Consider the following 23,338-nt stretch of genomic DNA (forward strand, 5'->3'; position numbering starts at 1 on the left):
GTGTGTGAGGTATCTGTGTGTGACTGTGGGGGGCTGTCTGGGTGTGGCTGTGTGTGACTGTGTGTATGTATCTGTGTGTGACTATGTGTCTGTGTGACTGTGTGTCTATATGTGTGTGACTGTGTGTGTGAGGTGTCTGTGTGTGGCTGTGTGTGACTGTGTGTGTGGGGTGTCTGTGTGTGACTGTGTGTATGTATCTGTGTGTGTCTGTGTGTGACTGTGTGTGTGTGAGGTGTCTGTGTGTGACTGTGGGGGGCTGTCTGGGTGTGGCTGTGTGTGACTGTGTATCTGTGTGACTGTGTATGTGTGTGTGACTGTGGGGGGTGTCTGTGTGTGACTGTGTATGTCTGTGTCTGTGTGTGTTTGTGGTGGGAGGGCTCAAGGACTTTCTCTTTATTACTCATCTTTAATTTTTGAAATATTGTATTTGGTAAAGGAAGGAAATGCCCTATTGTGGGAAATGTCACCTTTTAGGTAGAATAGATTTGAATTTAAATTCAGCGCTCTTTTGTCTTACATCCTTGACCATTTCAGCATAACTTTCCCCCGGTGTCCTAACTTAGAAAGTACTAATTACTTCCTACTAGACCCACTTAAGGAAGAGATTTAACCATGTGCCCAAATCACCCAGCACCATAGCCCAGGTCTTCATGGGTATTTAACAACACAAACTGACCGGCAACTGAAGTGGACAGAGACATGGAATCAGGAGCACTACATCTTTCAAGCTCCTTAGATTTGCGGATAAGTCCTTGAGAAGAAGATACCGACTGGTGCTAAGAAATGTCGATCTGAAATTGTTCTCATGGATCAGAGGACAGTCAAAAGTAGCAATGGAGTGCTGGGGCCACCAGGCTGTGACTCAGGTCCAAATTCTTAATAGCAGTGTGCCTTTGACTAGGGCAGCCACCCAACCCCTGGAGTGGGTTTCCTCCTTTGAAAAACCAGAACAGACCTAAGCATCTTTGCTTCCTTTAAAGTTGCCCCAAAAAAGCTGTGATGACCTCCACAGCCCCTGTCACAGAAGGCTCATGGACAGCACTGGGGGGGAGGGGGTTCCTGGTTCACGGCCAGCTTCTCAGAGGGGGTTCACAGCCAGCAGCTAGCAGATGTGCACCCGCAGATGAATTTGCTCTCTTCGTATTTGCTACTCTGGACACAGGGTTAGTTATTTTGTAGACGCCACTTGGGTTATCTCTGAGTTTTCTGTCTTGCGGTTACTTGCGTCTGACGTTGACTGCTTTGAAATCATGCAACAGTCTAAAGTGGTGAAGCGCTATGCTTCCTTTAGCACAAAGTCAGGCAACATTAAAACCACAGAGTCCCTGCTCATGGCTTTGGAACACCAACCAGAACCCAGTGGTTTCCAGAGGAAAGAAAAGAAGAAGAAAAGCAACAGGGGAAAGAATACTTTTATTACAGGGCATGAAAACGTAGGGCCGTATAAAGGAATACATCATGAATTAATGTAGTATCATCTACCCAGTGAAAAAATAACCAGAATACATGAGCAAACTGGACTGTGTGTGAGATGATTACATATTTAATCTCTAACCACTTCCTTCCCCATCATCTATCGGTAGCAGCAATTTTAAAGTAACTACCCAAAGAGCTGTTACAAATAAACATCACGTGGGGGGCGGGGGACACCTCAAGAATGCTCATTTACAAATGAACCAGTGCAAACTACTCAAATCATAAAGAACACAGCCTTGGGCTTATCTTCATAGAGTAGGAAATAAGAGCCCTGAACATTCTTCACTAAGAAATTAAAAAAAAAAATGCAACTGTACTTTTATCAGTGAAAAATAATAATATAGATATTATAAAACATTCTTAACCCATGACTACAATGATTACACTTACGGATGTTCATTCAAGTACTGGTATCAATAAGCATTCAAACTCTCAGCAAAAGGACTGTGACACTGGACAAGCCGGGACAATGCTTCCTCTGAAGTGACAAGGGCCACATCAACAGGAGGCAGATGACCCTTAGAATACTGTTGATGGTTTATTTTTGTTTTCTTGTTGTTTTTGTCTGTAAAGGATTTTTCATAGTGTTTTTCATAGTGTGTGCATATATATACATACACACATACATGTATATATATATATATATATATGCACAATATTACCTGCAAGGACCCCATGGAACATCTTACAACAGCTAATTAAAAAGTTATTTCTATAAAATGAGTCAAAGATACCAAAACGAACATTCTAAAACTCAGCTTTATGGTGATGACGATGATGGTGACGATGGTGATGATGGTGATAATGGTGATAATGGTGATGATGACCATGATAAGGCAAAAATATGTTTTCTTTGGCAAGAAGTTGTTAATTCCTTACCAAATGTTGGTTGGTGGGCTTTGTAGAAACTGTAAGAACACTCTGCTTACTCAGCAAAGAGCTATTTAATGGGCTGAGAGTTCTTAAACATTTTACCAGGCATAACAACAGTGGAGAGCTATGGCAAAATCAGGTTGAAATCAGCATTGCTTGTTGGATTAGCATTATTAAAAACTCTTCCTTCAAAAAGCTCCTTTCTAATCTTGGCCTGAGTCTCAGGCTTTAACAAAAGTTCTTTTATCTGTTTCACTTTGGATTTCAGCTCCATCCTTTCTCGGTGCAAAGCTTCATTAATTAAGTCTTGGGTTCCAACTGGCTTCTTGCCTAAGGGGAAAAATTATATAATACATTTAAAGTACAAATATCAATGAAGTACATTAAATATGGCACATTGACTTATCAAAATAAGGCTTAAAAACCTTTACAACATCACCCACATTTCATAGAAAAGATTGCATTTTACCAAAAATATATACTTTACACGAAACTTAATTTACTGTAAATAAAGATCACTGTGTGGTAACAAACAACACATAGGGGACAAACAGGAAACATTGTGGACTCACTATACTAATGGTCATTTCAACAATGACAAACTGAACTTAGCACTTGATAGCTGTGTGCAAGTTTTGGCCTCCGATAAAGTAGTCAAAGGATCGAAGCAATGTAAACGGCAGTATTCTGTCTGTGGCAAGTCCTCTCCTTCCCTCCCTCCGCCTTGTGAGTCAGGCAGGCGGTCCGAAAAGCCCGCTCTCCCTTGTGCGTGGTCGATGGCACACCGACTTAGTGTTGTTCTTCTGTAAATTAATTTCTTCTGCTGGTCCCAGCACCCCATTCTTTTCTGTTGTGTCGCAGCAACACCAAACGCATCAATCACATCAATCACAGAAGTATTAGGTGATCTCCAGGGCTTGAACAAGACACATTGCGAGTTAGTCTGCGACCTAGCAGAGGGGCAGCGGACCGGATTCAGCTCTCACTTCCGGTTGTTATCACTGCCATCACCATTCCGATCTCCCTCCTCAGCTTTGGTGGAGTTCCCCTCCCCCGGCTGCTTTTTGTTCTGCGTCTCTTCTAGGTACTGCTGGACAGCCTTGAGCACGGCGTTCTCCACCAGCCTCTTACTGAGCCTGACCAGTTCAGCATCCTCAGGCTCTCTTCGGTCCTTCTCACCTACATTCCACAAGAGAAGAGAGGTCACTGAGCTCGTATTGCCATAGCAACTAGGCCACCAGAGTCCAGCTAGTTCAGCTAGTTAAAAGAGCAAGTGCCCTTCACTCTGGCAAATGGGATCTATAATTCCAACAAGACTGGGTTGTGTTTTCCTATGACATTTGTCCAAGCAGGAACCTGTCTATTCCTGCAGACTCTAGGCTGAAAAGCAGCCCGACACACCCGCCGCAGCCTTTCATTTCTACATAGCTCTGCGCTCCCCTCTCACCCAAGGCTTATGACAGCTGTGGAGCTGCCTGTACCCACACCTAGGGTCTCGAGCACATGAATTCACCAAGGAGCTCTGCATCTGCTGCTCCCTTTCCAGTGCTAGCTATCAGGAAATCAAGACTGCCCCCGTTATCTTACAGGTTAGGCTCACTCATGTTTAAATGCATGGCATAGAGATCATTGTCGATAAACTCCCAGCGCTCACACACCAAGACAGGTGTAGTAATCATGGCCAGTAGCAGCTGGTTTTAAAAAGGACTGCAGGGCTAACATCCTGTTTTTAAAATCTCATTGCTATCACTGTAATTTTAGAGACAGGAAATTCTCCTAGAAGGGTTAAGATCCTGGTGGGAACTTCTGAGAAGTCACAGCAAAGGGTCATTTTCCTGTCTCGCTGGTGATGACCCAGGTGTCAGCATGGCTGGGAATAAAAGCTTCTCCTCCTCCCGAGTCCTTATGCTACACATCACCCATCCACACTCCAAATGATCTCTCTCCACGGGAAAGGCAAAAGGGCGCTTGCACTATGTCCCTCCATTGACCTGCAGCCTGGAAGGCAGAGAGATGGAGGTGGAGAAGAGAGTAATTGCCCACTCACTGTAAGATGAGCTCACGGTGGGGGCGGGACAAGCCAAGGGCTCATGATGACCAAGACAGTGAGTGCTCCACCTGCATGCTCAGGACTAGGACAGGATACCATTGGTGTGAACAGGAACACAGATGTGATTTTCTAGCCTCATCTATAACAGGGCTAGAAGAACAAAAGGTGTGCCCAGGATGAGACCTGGCCCCTGACTACCTTCAGAGCGCTGGTGTTTGTCTGCAGCACACATTCGGGTAGCCACTCCCTCCTTGCCAGGGACAAACATCACAAATGAAAGGGGGAGGGTGGGTTAAGACCAACCTAGAGAGATGCCTTAGCAACCGCTTCCCCCTCAAAGGTGGCAAACACCATGATCAGAAGTTTAAGCACATGTGCAGAGAAAACATGTTCAGAATTGAGTAAGCTTTGACTCAGCGATAATTACAGAGACCTTACTAAACAGGTACTGTGAAAAGCAAGAAAAAAAATTGTTACTAATATAACTTTAGGCAAAAGTTCAGATTTTTTCCTAGTAAGAATGCATGGAAATGTTACCTAATATTTAAATTATGTGCTCTCAGTCTTATATCCCAATATTTCCTCCATATAGATGATATTTCTATATGCATTACAAGCAACTGCTTATACAGTGGCTCTTCAAATTTAAAACAGAAAATGAGATGCAAATGAAGGGAGGCTATTTTAGGACCTTTCAAAACATGACTTTTAAAACGACTTTCTAAATCTCCTACCTAGGCTCTATACCCAGGCCAGAGACAATAATTTTATGGACTGTTCTAGAACTCCAGTCTTTCTCGCTGGGTAAGATAACAAGGTTGAACTTAAGTTTCATTAATAACTCATTCTCCAAAATCCCTCCCAGTTCTAATATCATATGCCTTGTTATTTCTGTCAATGAAGTGTCCTTGTGTTAAGATATACACAGGGGTTCTGGTTCTATTCTATTTCCATACTCAGGATGCAAGTTCAAGGCTAGTGTGGGTTACAGGGGAAGGTGCTGGCCGATGCTCTTCCTGAAGAGAGAGGCTGAAATGAAAAGCTTCCTTCTGGTTACCCTGGTTTTGTTCATACTTTCCCATTACCCATGTCGATCAGACTGCAACCATAGTTACCTTTGACACTTTCCTGCCCATCATCAGCCTGCATCACTGCAGAACACCATTAATGCGTGCTCCACAATTTCTCCTGTCTTACAGGCACCTGACAAAATGCCTTCTAGATTCACTTCTCTAAAGTGTCCCTTTCAGACTGGGCATGGCAGCGCACACCTTAATCACAGTACCTAGGAAGCAGAGGCAGGTGGCAGGCAGATCGCCGTGAATTTGAGGACAGCCTGATCTACAGACCAAGCTGCATGCCAGCCAAGGCTACATAGTGAGACCCTGTCTCAAGAAAAACAAAACAAACAACCCCCCCCCCAAAAAAACAAGAAACAAAAAAGCAAACAAGCAAAACAAACATTCAATTTGTTAATTTAAAAAATCAGATTAAAATATCCCTTCCAGCCTCTACTTACCAGGAAAGCAAGCTTACATTTCAGAAGTTCCTGAGTTTGCCTAAACAGCCACTATTGTATCATTCCTGGTTGGAATTCTAACATTCTTAGAGCGTCAAGATCATTCCTTATTACTAGATGGCCCCACCCTTTCCCTTCCCTTTAAAATTTTACCTACTCCATGAAACTCTTCTTGCCTTGCTCGGCGGGAAGAGCACATGTATGTGCCCATTTGGTCATTCTGTCACTTACTCACAAATGTGTCCTAACAATAGAGTCTAAGTGTTTACTTACAATATGCGTATAGAAGCAGAGTCTCAGGGTTTACTATGTACATATAGAAATAGAGTCTAAGGGCTTACTATATGTGCATAGAAGTAGAGTCTAAGTACTTGTTATATGCCTATAGAAATAGTCTATATTCTCTCAGCCTATAGAAATACCACAGAGAATAAACCAAGATCCTCCTGGCTTTCTTTTTTAATTCCTTTATAAATGATGGACATTCTTTTATTAATTCATAAAGACATAGTCTGCTGGCTGGGAACATGGTTCAGTCAGGAATATGCCCGTATGCAAGCATGGGACCTACACTTGGGTCCACCAGCAAACACATGAAAATCTGGGTGCAGTGGTACACAGCTGCAATGCTGGCACTGGGAAGCAGAGAGGGAGGTGTGGGGGGAAGAACCCTGGGGCTCCAGATTCACTGACAAATACTGTCGCAAAACATAAGGTGGAGTGTGATCAAGGAAACATCTCTATCCGGCCTCTATGTGCATGCATACACGTGTGCACATATACTTGCATGTAGGAACACATGCATCCACCCACATGCACATGTACCTCACATAAACATAGGCTTGAGGTAAAAAACTATAACTGATCTCTCTTACCCTCCTCTCTGCTGACATATGGCACAGTCTATTCATTACAATGCTCAATTTTTTTTTTTTTTTTTTTGCCTAGTGAATTTTTTGTTGAAATCCTTGGAAGCTGTAGCAACAGTTTTGAATGTTATTATCATCCTATATAAATAGTACACCATGGCCAGAGATTTAAATTTAAAATCTAAAATAAGAGCAGAGAATTCCAAAATAATTCAAATGCCTATATGAAAATTTTACATCTCCTTTAACTGAAGAACCTGACTGGCAAGACAAAATATATCTACCAATCATAAATTAACAAACCACAATAAGTAGTTATTTCACCAATCAATCAAAAGTAAGCAAATGAACAAGTCTTCTAGATCTGACCTGGCCTCCAGCTTCCCCACATCAACTCTGTAAACTCGCCCAGGCTCTTAGTATTACCCCACAGCAAACTGAGCGTGGTGGCACAGGACTATAATCCTAACAGCACAGAGGTTCCCAGGCAGGAGGATGAGAAGTATCACCTCATCTCTGGCTACACAGGGAGCTTAGGGCCACCTAGGGAACATGAGACCTTATAAACATGTTTATATGTGTGTATGCACACACATGTGAATCCAGGGATCTAAGAATGCAATAGTCTAAGAAACCAGAATCTTTGTTCCAGGGAGAACGTGTCTCCTAGTTTTCAGTAGACTTGGTGCAACTTACAGAGACATTTTCAGATTAAAGTTGTGCTGAAATTCCCCTCTGGTTAACACCTGCATAAGGACAGCAGTCTCTCACGCTGACCTCAGAGACAAAGGGCATTCCCCCCAGTGCCTCATTAATAACAGCAGCTCAGCACTGTATGTCAATACACACAACTCTCTTTTGATTCCAACAAGATACTTAAAGAAAGAAAGAAAAATATTCCTAATAAAAACATCAAGCTCTTAATTCAAGTATCCTTTCTTGGTTTATGCGGTGTGCTGACTCTCATACCTATTGAAGAGACTAGCTTTCGCCTTTGATGCTGTATTTGAAAAATCTCCCTAAGATGTCTTTAGTGGTAGTGTTTGAGACTGAGTCTCCCTCTGTAGCCTAGGATGGCCTGGACTCATAGCCGAGCCTACAACAGCTACAACAGACAATAATCCCCGTCTGTCTCAATCTTCCAAAAGCAGGAATTATAGGCATCAACTGCTACACCCAGATCCACAATGTGTTAGAAAGATACTAAAAAATATAAAAGAAATGAAAAATCTTTTAAAACTACAAAACACAGCCAAGTATGTTGGCGTATGCCAATGATCCTAGCACACAGAAGGATGCAGCAGTAGTGTAGCCTGAACTTTATGGTGAGTTTTAGAACACTCTGGGCTATCAAATAAGCTTACCCTAAAATATCAAACACTAAATGAAAACGAATCCACTCAGTACAGTACATTCTAAAGGGTACAACATTTAAAATATGTCTCAATGAACTTCACATGAGCTATCAGGAGTTAGCAACTCGCTATAAGTGTGGCATGATTTAGTCATGGTCTGTACTATTATTCTATATATTTCTTTATATTTACTGAGCTCTTTGGCACCAATATAGGTCAGTGACTAGGTTTACTCTTTTTTTTGTAATCATTAAAACAAAACAAAACAACAACAAAAAGCCTCCTCGGTAGTGGTAAGAAAATTTTAGAACTCCTAGGATAATTTGAATCTTGGTGTTCAGATGAGCTTAACATACGAGCTGAGATTACCCAACGAAATCTGATGTCACATGAAAGGCTCTAGAGATGGCCACCAGCTTCCTACGTCCTGCCGACATCTAAGTGCTTATTTGTACCAACAAGAATAAATCAATAATAGTAATATAGTTTTTAATCAGAAAATATAAAGATGATAGAGGGAGGAACACACACACAGTAGTGAGGGCACATATCAAAATGAGAGCCTTCATACCTGAGAACATCAGCAGTTGTCATTGCACATCAAGTGTCAAAAGCCTCATTAGGGAAAGCAGAGCCTCTCTGGCCCCTGAGGCTGTAGCAGCAGCTCCCTGGCTGTCACTATGCCACACAAAGAACATATCAGATTATACCAGAAGCCCTATATGTTCTGTTTGCATTATCACGAGAAAATGCAAAAGAAGAAAAGCCAAGAGGTTTATGAACGTTCAAAAGGCACACACACAAAAGGAAGACTGGTATGAAGACTTGGCCCTATCATACCATGACATGCTGAAAATTACAAATGTTAAAGGACAAACAGGAAGAAATGAGGACAAGATTCCCCGGGACGCAACACCTGAGGGGCTTTCCAATGTGATTGCAAGGAAGGAAAGGACAGATAATAGAAAGTCTCAATTAAAACACTGTACCCAGGGAGGAATGTAAGTACTGAAAGCCACTGACATTTGGGGTGGCCCATGCCAATAACTAGTACTTGGGGGATGAAGGTAGGAGGAGCCTGAGTTCAAGGTCATCATCACTGGCTACACAGTGAATTCAAGATCGGGCATTATCTCAAAAACCCAAAGAAACAAAAACAAAACAGAACCAGTCACCAGTCACTGAAACAGCAATTGGGAAAAGGCAAGTCTAGAAGAAGTTACTGATGCCAACTTGCTAGAAAGATCTTAGGAGAAACCCCACAGAGGAAAGGCTCAATAGGGCAATGGGTTTGATGCTTCCATAGCCAGTATTGTACACACTAAACTGAAGCCACCTGTGACTTGCCAATACTTGGTGTGAAAAAAAAAATCCCCCACCTCCACTAGGAAAAACTGGAGTGTTTTCTCCAAAGGTGAAACCAGTGAGTCAAATGTAAGCAGGAGAGGCCTTGGGACACAAGGAGACCGAGCGTGCGAGGAAACATGCCAGGAGCCAACAAGCTGAAGGTGGCAGGTGTCTGTGTGCAGCCTAGAGGGCCTGACAGCAGCTCTCCACAAATACCTGCTCACAGTCACTGAGGACTGCAAACCAGGCAGGAAAGCCACTTTGGGGATGCTTCCCAACACTCCCGTGTGGCCTTACAGGCCTGCAGTCAAGACTGTTCAAATGGTCAGGCACGAATGTCCCATGCCTGTCCCAGGCCTGTATTACTGAACCAGGAAGACTGAGGCAGGAGGGTTAAATGTCAGGAGACAGTGTGAGTTACACTGTAAAGGCTGGGGCTGGAAAGACAAATGGAGGAAATGAATGAAAAGAGCAACATTCCCTTAGATCTGAACAAGGCACCCTCCAGCATCTCCTCTTCACTTCAAAATGTATGTGTGCTGTTCTAGAAACCCAATTATGTCTGCTGTAGAAAAGGGCTTTTGTTTTTAACTGTGGCCATGTATGGAGGTCAGATGTGGTGACCCACACCTTTAATCCCCATACTCAGGATATAGAGGCTGGCAGATCTCTCTGAGTTCAAGGCCAGCCTGGTATGCACAGGACAGCCAGAACTATGTAAGTGACCCTATTTCAAAAACAGAACAACAGCAAAAATGGATAGATGGCTATCAGGCATGGCAAAAGACAGTCAATATCACTAGTCACTGCAGAGAGACAAGTCATAGTCATGGCGAGATGACACTACTCACCCATTCACATGACTCTATTAAAAGGACACAAAACACTGAGGGTTGCGGAGGATGAAGCCAGCAAGTAGGTCTTCTACTGCTGGTGAGAGGCAAATATCCCACTTTGGGGGGTTGTGGGAAATTCTTAGAATAGATGACTATACTCTCACCACGCTATCCAGCAATCTCACCTCCAGCTTGACTAGAAAACAGGTGAATGCAAGCATATGCTCACAGCAATATCTGGAGCACCACTCAGAAGTGCCTTAAACTAGAAACTACCTAAGCAGCCTCCATCCATCCGATGGATGAACTGAAAGGCTGTGATAGGTCCACGCAGTGAAAACACTCCAGGGGATGGAAGCACTGACACGTGCTACATACAGCACAGACCATCCTAAGATCCTAAGATGCATCAGGCAACAGAGGCCAAACCAAAGAGGACACACGCTATGTGATTTCATGTTCGCTGTTACAGAAAAGGGACAAAGCTAGAAGGGAAACAGAGCAGTGGTTTGGGGGAGTGGGCAGATGAACAGGAAGGGATGTGAAAGAACTTTGGAGGATGATGGAGCTGTTTCTGATCTACTTTGGTTATTATGACTCTGGTGTTCATAAAAGCTCACAGAACTAAATATGAATAAGAGCAGACTTACTGCATGTAAGGTAGACTTCACTGTTTAAAATGCTAATGGGAACAGCCTTGTTTTCCCAGTATTGCCTCTGTGGGGGTTATCACAGTGCTCCCTGATAAGCCTGTTCCTGTTCGTCACTCTGCCATTAGCCTGTGGCGGTCCATAAGGATGACTTCTTGGCTCCTCAGTATTTTAAGATATACCCCAACTGCAGCTCGTGCAAGCTCAGGACCGCAGGCCTGCCTCTCGGTTGCTTTTCTAGTGAATCACAGTTTTCTGTTGTACTCAGTATCACAATATTTTCCATAAAATTGACTGAAGCGACTTGTGAGTGTGGATAGGAGCCAAACAGACCATTTCTCTTTTTCCTTTCTCTGTATCAGACATACCATCCACTCAGTCTGCTCAAAGAGTACAAACTACCTTGGCACCACTGTGAGGCTGACAGGTGGTCACTATCTCTGGTGTTGAAATCTGCTTCCAGGGGGTGGCAGCCTCTCTGCAGTGTGTTTTCTTTGGGATTGGCTCTGTGTTATCAGTTGACTCTGCCTATGAGTCCACACTACACTTACACTCACGAATGGGGAGACCATGGTGCTTCCTCACGACAGTTCGGCTCCTGCTTTGTTTTAGCTGGAATGTGAGAATCTAATGTCTGTGATTGGCTACGAAGACTACACTGGGTCTGACTGAGATGTATAATTATGAATCAGGAAAAAAGAAGTAGATATTATTAATACAAATCTGGGTCCACAGGCGTATCAGTACAAGGGTGAATATCATTGAAAAAATATTTGGGGATGAAGAGATGTCATACGCATACATTTTCAAGAAATCATCTCTTGATCTTCAGAAAACATGAAGGCTGGAAATGAAACCATGCTTAGCATTATGACGACCATGTGATTGGCCGTATAGTTTAAGAGCGTTGGACATGATAGCTGACTTCTGAGTTCTCAGCCATTTCACTAAAACACCTGCTCGTGACAGACAGCACATGCTCCCCTAAGCTTGTATCCTAAAGTAGGCCTTAGTTCAAGCAGAAAGGAGGGTTCTCCCATTCTAAATGCTGTACTCACCAATGTAGGCCAGCCAAGTACACGTTCCCAACCAATCTAATCAAGTAACATAAAGCCTAAGCTATGGCTGCCACTTTGGCTCATTATAAGCAATACAGACACGCCCAGGTCAGGAGGAACGACAGGCTGAGAACATTTCCACAGGTCAGCATGGTGATAACACGGACAGCTTCCTCTCTCCATCCAGAGGGATTCCAGCATTATAAAGCATAATGACTGACTTGGTTTGCACAGTGAGTTGAGTGTTAATATACAAACAATGACACCAGGGGTTTACAAATCACCTGTTGGATTCTGCAGCCACAGAGATGGGAATCCGGAGTTCTCCCACTAAAGACCGGAAGCTTAGTCCACCTGAACATCCACCCCAGAGAGGTAGCCTGAGAACTCTCACCCTGGAGCCAAGAAGGTCAACATGAAATTGCCAACGACTAGAGAACAGGAAAGTTCTGCTTTCACTCACGGAACCTCCTTCTCCACTGAAAACTCACCGTCTAAGTAACTCGACTGACTGCCACAAGATTCCTCCTTCCCTCCTTTGCCCTGCCATTCCTTCCTTCTCTTGTCTCTCCTTCCCTGCCTTCTCTTTTCTCTTTCCTCTCTCTCTTCCATATTTCCACCTTCCCTTCTACAAACATCAACTAAGCACCCTGTCTGTGATAAGCACCTGCATTATGACTACAGAATACAGAAACAAACTCAACATGGCCCTACATTCACAAAACCTACAATTCAATAAGACTGCATGACAATAAATAAAATGTCCTACATACTCCAAAGGAAAGAGGAATATAGAGTGGATGCACATATAAAGACTGGCAGACTAGAGAGGTGGCTTAGCAGGAAAGAACACTAGCTGTTCTTCCAGAAGACCAAGGTTCGATTCCCACCATCCACACAACAGCTCATAATCCTCTGGAAGCCCAGTCCCACAGCATGTGACATTCACTTCTGGCCTCTTCAGACATCAGGCATACATACATACATACATACATATATAAGGGGGACAGACATGCATATAGACAAAGCACCTGCATATGTTAAATGAGTGAGCAGTTTTTTTACTTAAAAAAAATTATAGACAACTGGGATGTGGCTCGGGTAGCAGAGTGCTTGCCTAATATGCACAAAGTCTTGGGTTCGTAAACTGGAAATTCTGGGACATACCTCTAATGAGGAGTGGTTCTAGGAGAGAGGGGAGGTGAGAGGGAACTGTAAGGAATGGAGGGAGGGGCAAGGGGAGGATAAATGAATGAATAAATACATAAATAAATGGGTGAGTCTAGGGTAAAATACCCAAAGCGTGGTGTGGGTGGAAGGAGGGAGTGCTCACGTCAGATTGTAGACTGAGTCAGTATTCCCAGGTGGACCAGGTAGACTAGCTTGGCATGACATAACACTATCTGGCATGCTGCTGATGGGACCTGTGTGGCTAATGTCAGGCTTGCTCTAGTGTATGGTGACTAATGAGGTAAGGAGGAGAATGGTGAGGTTGGAAGCCCCTTTCCCCCACCCCACCCCACCCCACCCCTCCATCCCCCCACCCCACCCCCCAGCCATGCTGAGGAGGGAGCAGGGCTTCTATTTCCTTGCAGATCAAGCTAAACTTCCATGTTCTAAGATACCCACAGATTTTAAAGGCTTATCTATAACAAATGGTAGTTCATTTCAACTGCTGAGATTTAACTCAATTCTTACAATATTGCTATGTAAGTTTGGTTCTCACAGACCTTTTAATAAGAAAACACTACATTTGCTACTGACTAAGTGATATCTTAATTCCGTTGTAAATAAGTAGACACCTCTTTGAAAGGGCACTAAAATATCAAAATAAGTACCGAGTAGGTGGGAACATCCCAAACTCTTCATACATGTGTGCATGTGCAGGCGTGTGGGTACATGTTTCTGTTTTTTAAGCAGAGTCCCTAGCATATTAGTGTCCCTCAAACTCCCTATGTATCTAAAGACAAGCTTGAACAGGTCGTCCTTCCCCAAACCTGGAGATAACTGGGACTACATGCATGTGCCAAACATGCTCAGCCTACACAACACCAGGTATCAAACCCAGAGCTTCACAAATTCTAAGTACTCTACCAACTGAGCTACACTCCTAGCCTGAAAACATACTTTAAGAAAAAGTGAAGTAGTTTTAATGATTCAATATTAGCTGTCTTTAACCCAGTCAACTAAACAAAAGCTCTTATATGTTTGTTTGTTCTTTTGAGACAGGATTTCTCTATGTAGCCCTGGCTGTCCTAGAACTCTGTAGACCAGGCTGGCCTTGAACTCAGAAATCCGCCTGCCTCGGCCTTCCAAGTGCTGGGATTAAAGGTATACACCACCACGCCCGGCTAAGTAAAGCTCTTATGAATGGGCAGAGTGTTTCAGACTACAAACGTCTCTAGTTCTCAGGTTTAAACTCCAAATAGGTTAAGTAAGTGTCACTGTTTTGCTTTGATGGCAAAAATCTTTGCTTTCATGTTCAAAATCTGAACATGAAAACCAGGGTAAACAAGAATTTGGTCACGATGCTTGCTTGTAAACCCTGATGAATCCTGGACAGTGTCCAGTGGACACTGAACAAGCAGGAATGGTGGGTGATAATGAACATGAGGCACTGAAGAAAGCGAAGGAATAAGATGATCAACCAGCCCAACAAAGTCAAGATAAACCCCATCCCTGGGCAATACAGTGAAAATGAAGAAGGAAACAGAGCCACAGCCTCCTAGAGAAACTGAAGGCCAGTGACTCTGTGTGTTTAACTTCAGGAAAAAATATGATTGAAGAAAGGAACTTAGGATGGATCTTTCTTTTCTCAGTGTCTTAAGACTACCTATTTACTAGAAACTTCTATTAGGAATTCCCGTCCCACCCCCACAGAAAATCAAACTAGCAGGTACGTTTTATTGAACACTGCACAGGCGGTGTGTAAAGGGACATGCATCTGGTCCATCAGCGAGTCTTTGCTTCTGCACAACTTGGTCTCCTTATATAGAAGAACTGCTACCAGTCAATTCAAATATCAGCAAGAAGCCATCTCAGACGGCAGCAAGTGGGCGAGGGACAGTTAGGGCTTCCTGCGTAGACCACAAACTTGATTCCTATAGGGACAGGGGTGCTGGAAACATGCACAGGAGACCAGAGATGACATGAACTCAGCCCATCGCTCCTCCTTATGGGATGAGCCAGAGTCTGGCTTCACTGCAGATGTTTGGCCACTTCCCTGAAGCGCCGAGCAGGAGTAGTCAAGTCCATCACAGCATCCTCTAGGACCCGCTGACCCACACCCGGGTTCCTCCTTTCCCTGCTCTCCAACAACCTGCTCCTGGTAACTGTGTTCAGAAACTCTCTTAATAAGCCTGCCTCACAGTAAGTACCTGGTATGTGGACTTTCTCCCACACATGTAAGTCCAAAGCTCAATCCATATGTCAAAAGAAGGATCTGGAAACCAGGAGACTAACCTAGCTCTACATTTCTAAAACCTGCCAAAGCTGTTACTCCAATACAGATCAGCATGGCTCTAACACATCACACTTTTGACCCTGTACCACAATGCTAGCCTCTATCTAGTACTTTATACAACTATACATACTATAGTCCTTTTCACTCTACACTGAGACATATAATCATAAAATATGTCTATGCCTTTTCTCAAGTGACAGGGTCAGAATGGCATACCTGGGTCCCTGTGAAAGCCACTCGGCCTTCCTCTGCCCCACTCTTTACACAGTACAGATAACAGCAGCTCTGCAGTGTAGGGCGATTGTGAAAATACAGATTATTTTTTTAAAAGGTGGCAACTGAACAGTAAGCACTTTCATTTTTTTCTGTCGTTTTAAAAGATGTTTATTTTTAATCGTGTGCATATGTGAGGGGGCAGGGTGTATTGAATGCAGGTGCCTGCAGAGCCAAGAAGAGAACTTGGGATTCACATGAGCTGACATACAGACAGTTATAGGCTATCCAACCTGAATGGTAGAAACTGAACTCAGGTCCTGCACAAGAGCAGCACGCCATCTTAACCAGTACACTGAGCCATCACTATTTCTTAAATCCTCTTTAAAAGTTGTCCTAAAAGGTATGGAAATAATTGCAAACAAGAAGTTTCTATTGCATGGACAGGCAGTGTAGCAGTGAGTGTAGCTGCTTCTAGCAATGTTCTGTATTGTTCTGTGTAGCTTAAACTACACTCCTTTACAATCGAAGGATGTCCCACTGTGGTTTAGAGAAGAAGTACTGTAAATTAATTCATCTTGCAAAAGGTGTCCAGCAGACGTATAAACAAACTGCATCGGGAATAGCAGGGTACAGATGGTTTTCAGTGTCTAGATGCACTAAACTCAAACATGCGGCATTGTAAGAATAAGCCCATCAGGTTCAGTTTGCATGCAACTCCCCCAAGAGCATGCCTACTATGCAGGACTGGGGTCATGCATTCGTGATAAATGCCACAGCCATTCAACCAGAGTAACCCCAGCTTTCTCTCATCTTCTTGGCAATGTTACACACCTTCTATCACAAGGCTTCCTGCCAGGCAGTCCTGCCTTTCTACTAAATTCCCAAAAGATCTGATATCGTTATTAGCATAAAAACACAGTGGTAGAGTTAGCCTAGAAATAAAAGAAAAAAATCAGGACCAATAAAAAGAAAATTTTAATAAACAAGTAAAGACCAGGGAAGAGCCCAGGTCATAGAGGGGTGGATCAAGGAGCCATGGGATTCCTCGTGTCCTCAAACTCAGAGGAAAACAGCAGTATAGTGATTATGCCAGGAGCCCAAAGAGAATTCAGGATCAGGCTTCTCATAGCGGCACAGGGCTTGAGGTCACATCCCTCCCAATCACCTTCCATACCTTCCTCCCACCCTTTCACTAAGCAAACAAGATTATTAGGCTCACTCCACTTCTACCTGTGTATTCTGGCTCCCCTCCCTTTCTACAGAGCTCCTACAGAGCTGTTAAAACCTTCACCTAGGTTACCCTGTGGAGCATAGCAGCACCACTCAATAGCTCTCCAGGAGCCCTGCAGGAGAGGGCAGTAATGGCACACTGGCCATTCAGGTGCAGCTCCTGATTTTCTATGTGGGAATGAGAGAAGAACTCTTTGTTTCCCAGAGCCAAGGGAAGTCCCACCTCCATAACCCAGTGAGGCCAGTAAGGGTGAGAACAGAGAAGCCACTGGGAGCCACGGTCAACGCCAAGCAAAAGCTGAGAAGGCAATGGCTGGGGATATGGCCACTCACCATAAGTAAGTGGTTAGTGGTTAGTGGGTTCCACGCAAGCACATGGAGCTTAGTTCAACCCCCAGAACCCACACAAAAGTGCCGAGGAAGCTGCACACATTGATGATCTCAGCACTGGAGACACAGAAACAGACAGGCAAGACTCCTGCGGCGGCTAGGTGGCCATTCAATCTTGCTACACTGAATGAGCCCCAAGGTAGGAACCCTGTCTTAAAAAGAAAAAAAAAAGCCATCACACATACATGTGGACACACATGAGCACACAAATGGACACACATGTGTGCACATGACTGAACTTAGGGAGAGGTAGAGTGCCGACAATGTTCAGGCAGGCTGTCTTGTTTGTGCTCATCAGCCAATGAGTCTTCTCATAGATCTTCCATTTTCAGTAAGATGCTGTCTTGATATGTTAGCTCCTCATTGTCCCTTCTGGTTTTACTCTAACTGGTTCCCAGGCACCTCCCAGAATGCCTCAGACTTTTAGCTATTTTAGCCAATGCTGCCTTAGGCCCTGCCATGAGCCTTCAGTTCCTTTAGCCCTGACAAAGGGCAGTCTATTGTTCTCAGTGCTGATCTGCACTGGCCATAGGCCTAAGTACCCACCTGCTCACTAGCTGGTCCCCGCAGCAGGGGCTAGTAGCTGTATCCTTAATACAAAATACAGGGACTAGTTTAAGGGCTATCCACCATTCCCTCCAAACAGCATAAACAAGACTATAGCGTGTGCATAAGGCATTTAAAAATAGTACTTACGAACCTATGACAAACTAGCTTTTAAGTAATTTGTTCTCTTCATGAAGGGGAAGAAAGAGGACCAGCGGAGATAGCCAATGAGGGGGAAATGGGGTGAATATGAACAACAGACATACACACATACACCAGTGCTGTAACTAAACCCACAATTCAGTCCGTTAACTAAAAAATATGTAATAATCTGTGCATCTTAAGTTTGTTAAATATATGCAAATTAGGCTTTTCCTTAGAAACATTAACTAATTTGAATTTCCATATATCATGCCTATTTTGAAACAGTCACATTTTTGTAGACTTTGAAACGTTTTTATTCAAACTACAAATTTTACAACTTTCTTAAAAAGCTCACATCATTGTTTAATATGACTCGTACTTTAGTCTCCAAAGAAATAAGGACTACAAATTAGCATAAACTAAATGTTCGTCTTAGAACAAAGAAAAACATAGATGTTATTAAAACATAGACAACAAGTATGGGTCTGTTATTAAGCTGTGGTCTCTCAGCTTCAACCCTACCCCTCCTCATTAAGATTGGTGATACAAAGGCTGAGGCTCACAAATTTACCCGTTGGCCAGATGCACCTGTTAGGTCCTCCCAGGAGGACGGCTAGAGATTAAATGAAATTTTCACTAAGGGGACAGAGCAATTTGGTCACTGTCCCCATCTCCGCTGCACCAGCCACCTGCCTCTGCTTCCTACTGCTCCACACTGCCCCTCAGTGCCCCCCAATGCCTCCCCCACTGTCCCCACTGCCCCTCACTGCTCCTTGCTGTCCCCTACTGCTCCTCACTGCTCCCCACCACCTTCTACTGCCCCCCACCGCCCCCTTCTTCTCCTTGATGCCCCCCACTGCCCTTCACTGCCCCTCACTGCTCCTCACTGCTCCTTGCTGTCCCCCACTGCTCCTCACTGCTCCCCACTGACTTCTACTGTCCCCCCACAACCCCCTTCTGTCCCTTGCTGCTCCCCACTGTCCCTCAGGGTTCCTCACTGCTCCTCAGTGCTCCCACTGGCTCCCCACTGCTCCTCACTGCTCCCACTGGCTCCCCACTGCTCCTCACTGCTCCCACTGGCTCCCCACTGCTCCTCACTGCTCCCACTGGCTCCCCACTGCTCCTCACTGCTCCCACTGGCTCCCCACTGCTCCTCACTGCTCCCACTGGCTCCCCACTGCTCCTCACTGCTCCCACTGGCTCCCCACTGCTCCTCACTGCTCCCACTGGCTCCCACTGCTCCTCAGTGCTCCCACTGGCTCCCCACTGCTCCTCACTGCTCCCACTGGCTCCCACTGCTCCTCACTGCTCCCACTGGCTCCCCACTGCTCCTCACTGCTCCCACTGGCTCCCCACTGCTCCTCAGTGCTCCCACTGGCTCCCACTGCTCGTCACTGCTCCAGTTCTAGAAGCAGTTGGTTCCAGTTTTTATTTCTTCTCCTTACTCCTTTGTCATTCCCATGGAGGTATCAGCAGAGCTGACTGATGTCCTAACCTTGAGGGCCAAAATTCCAGCTTCATTAATGGCTTTCCCAAGTCCTAGAAGCCCCTCCCTGGGAACAGCCACCCTCTTCAAAGATTCCAGTCACGTAGGACCCTCTCCGTAAGTCACCTGAAAATTACTGTATGTTTACTTCAGCCTTGACTTTACACTCATTATCACTCCAGTCTATTTCACTAATTTCCTGCATTCAATTCAGGGTAGTTCCATGTTTTCTTTGCTATTCCATAACTAATATCGGCTACTTTTGTATTTCCCCCTCACACAACTGTGTAACTATCAGTGATTCCAACAGTACAGAAACAAAGAATACGAAGGTAAAAACACACAAAGTTCAAGCAGCTATGGCTGCATTATGTCAGGAACAAACTTTCTCATAAAATAATCTATAACCTTTCAATATCAAACTTCATGTAGTTGTACATATATAACTAAGTTGTATGAAAAGTCTGTAATTTTAATTTTCCATTAGACGTTAAACAGGTTGCATATATGCAGTGGTGAATATATACTTTCATCCCAGTGAATGCTTGGTTTAGATTTAATATGCCAGTTTAAAAAGTACAGTAGAATAAATCTAAAGTTTCAAAACAACTTCCATTTTAAAGCAGGCAGCACATGTTGGCTAGCTATAACTAGGACTTGCTGGTTCTCAGCGAGTTCAATAACCAACGTTTATAGCAGAACATAGGGTAGACAATGGTGTGCCTAAACAGTTGCCCAAACTTGTGTCTTTACACTCTGAATTTTAAAGCAAGTTTGCTGATCCTGAAGGCATTAATTTGAATACCACTCAATAGTCACTATAAATTAATTAATTTAAAAGCACACATTATTATAAAAAGTTTTGGTCTTCTACTTAAAGTTTGGTGACAAAACAGTTTAGAAATTCTGCCTTTTACCATACAGAGAAGACAGAGGAGAAGAATGCAAGGAGTGAGAACTGGAATGGATGAAGTGGGGCGGGGCATCTCTAGGATGAGCGAGAAACCTAGGACAATGAAAACTCCCATGAATCTATGATGGTGACCCTAACTAAGATGCTTAGCAATGAAGGATATGGAACATGAAACAGCCATCTCCTGTAACCAGAAAAGACTTCCAATGGAGGGCCTGGGACACCAACCCAGCCACAAAACCTCAGACTCACAATTTCTCCTGCCAACAAGATGTGCATGGATAAAGATGGAGCAGAAATCAAAGAAATGGCCAACCAATGATTGGCCCAACTTGAGACCCTGAGGGAGAGCCAACCCCTGACACCAATTAAGGCTATTCTGCTATACTTCCAGAAAGGCTGCCAGCATTACTGTCATCTGAGATCCAGCCACTGATGGAAACAGATGCAGAGACCCACAGCCAAACATTAGTCAGAGCTTGGAGAATCCTATGGAAGAGGAGGAAGAAGGATTAAAGAAGCCAGAGGGGTCAAGGACACCACAAGAAAACTTACAGAGTCAACAAACCTGGGCTGTAGGGGTCCACAGAGATGAAACCACCAAATAGAGAACATGCATGGGATGGACCTAGTCCTTCAACAAATACGTACAGGTGTGCAGCTTGGTCTTTAAGGTGGGTCGATATCCATGGGAGGCCTCCCTTTTTCTGAGCCTTTTCTGAGGAGAAAGAGAAGTCAGGAAGATAGTGGGGAGGTGAGGTGAGAGAAGGAAGGACCAGAAGATCGCAGGAAGTGAGGTGAGAGGAAGGGACTGGGAGGAGGGGAGGGAGGGGAAGCTATGATCCAGATATAAAGTAAATAAATTAATATAATAATAATAATAACAATATGAAAAAATCTACCATACAATATATTGTACATTACTAATACAAAATCTACTTGGATGTTTCCATTAATAATAGTCCGTTTGAAACTCAAGAAGAAGGAAGACCAAAGTGTGGATACTTCAATCCTTCTTAGACAGGGGAACAAATTACCAAGTTTGGAGCAAGACTGAATGAATTACCATCCAGAGACTGCCCCACCTGGGGATCCATCCGATAAACAACCACCAAACCCAGACACTATTGCAAATGCCAACAAGATTTTGCTGACAGGAGCCTGATATAGGGGTCTCCTGAGAGGATCTGCCAGTGCCTGGTAAATACAGAAGTGGATGCTCACAGTCATCTACTGGATGGAACACAGGGCCCCCCCAATGAAGGAGCTAGAGAAAGTACCCAAGGAGCTAAAGGGGTCTGCAACCCTATAGGAGGAACAACAATATGAACTAACCAGTACCTCCAGAGCTTGTGTCTCCAGTTGCACATGTAGCAGAGGATGGCCTAGTTGGCCAAGTGGGCCATCTTGGTTTTGCGAAGATTATATGCTCCAGTACAGGGGAACACCAGGGCCAGGAAGTGGGAGTGGGTGGGTTGGGGAGCAGGTTGGGGGGAGGGTATAGGGGACTTTCCGGATAGCATTTGAAATGTAAATGAAGAAAATATCAACCTAGCCCATGGTTGGAATCCTTCAGCCTCCTAGGGTGTGTCTGCAGTTTCCTCCCCATCCTGACCTCCCTTAGGACACGTTACATTCCAACAGAGCTTTAAGTAAGGTTTGACCACAATAAAGTTAGACATGAAGTATCAGATTAACAAATCATACATTTGCCAGTTTATATGAAATCATAAATTATATCACTCTAAAACCCCCAAACACTGACTTTATAGCTAATGTTGGCTGTACATTTAAAATGCTTAGAAAGTGTGACTTTTTTTATTTTTGCCCTAACTGACATATGTTAGACATCCAATTAAAGTTTGATGCCATTCCCATGGCAAATGCCAACAGCAGTTCTGACCGCAATTAGCATAGGGTGGATGCTATGGGGCATGTAGGCAAGCATGGATGGACTATTCTGTTCCCTGGGGCCCTCCCTCCCTTGCCAGCAGCACCAGGGAATGCCATCTCTGTGGGGAGGAGAGAACCTTATTTCCTTCTCCCCCAAGCATCTTGCTTATACATCACTTCTTTCCTGGTACTACATTTTTTCTATACATACATATTTTGTTTATAAATATCCTTAACTAAATTAGTAAGTTGAGGAAACAGCATTTGGAAGTAGGAAATTGTAAGTTTCAAATATCTTCTATATGGCTTACCATAAAATTAGAATTCGCATCCCAGTTAACACAACATTTAAATGTAAGCTACACTTACTGTTTTCAGGTTTTGTCGATGACTGTTTCCCAACTGAAAGATTTATTTCAGTAGTCCTAAGCTCAGTTACCTTTAAACTCTGACATTATGAATGTTCATCATGGGGCACTTAATTTCCTAAAATGTGTATTGTAGGAGCTGTGTTTGCTCATATCAAATTGTAAATGTCACCAATGAGAGAAGCTTAGCTCAAATACCGGCCAAGGTGGCAATTAACATTCTGTCACTGGACTTTCCTGACTTGGTTCTAAAGTCTTCCTGGCATGGGAAGAGTTTGGAATCATGGGAAAGGGCATTGCATCATGGGAAGCTAGTGGCACCATAGAAGAGCGTGGCCTCCTGGGTGTGGCATCACCTGCTAGAAACTTCGAGTTGGCTTGTACTACTGAGAGGACAATACACCTTGGAATTCAACAAACTTCTGCTTTGAAAACGCATGTAAATTTAAAAAGAAACCTCCAACAGTAACAGCTATGCGTAACTCATCCCTGGGTCCTCTCAACACCTCGTTAGAGCTTTCTAGATGGGGAGAGCCCAGCAGTGTTAGCAGAAATAAGACAAAACTTTGCTCTACACATCTTTTATGAAAGGCCAGATCTCAGTGCAATGAAACACAGCATGAAATTTCTAAGAAGTCAGTGAGGTGCTGTTCTTC

General features: G+C 43.9%; 1 protein-coding gene across 5 annotated transcripts in view; it reads right to left on the reverse strand.

Moving 5' to 3' along the window:
• Positions 1 to 1,395: 1,395 nt before the first annotated feature.
• Positions 1,396 to 23,338, reverse strand: part of Akap7 (A-kinase anchoring protein 7) — a 119,416-nt gene continuing 97,473 nt past the window's right edge. For 2 of the 5 annotated variants that reach the window (XM_021174351.3, XM_029482749.2), the window contains exon 8: positions 1,396 to 2,679. In XM_021174351.3, the coding sequence (XP_021030010.2) occupies positions 2,474 to 2,679 (206 nt within the window). In that variant the 3' untranslated portion in view covers positions 1,396 to 2,473. Of the gene's footprint in view, positions 3,529 to 23,338 lie in introns of all 5 variants that reach the window. The other 3 variants (XM_021174352.3, XM_029482750.2, XR_003837806.2) reach the window with 2 other exon arrangements.

The sequence above is a fragment of the Mus caroli genome, unplaced genomic scaffold, assembly GCF_978045245.1.
Source record: "Mus caroli unplaced genomic scaffold, Mus_caroli_1 scaffold_9, whole genome shotgun sequence".
NCBI lineage: Eukaryota > Metazoa > Chordata > Mammalia > Rodentia > Muridae > Mus > Mus caroli.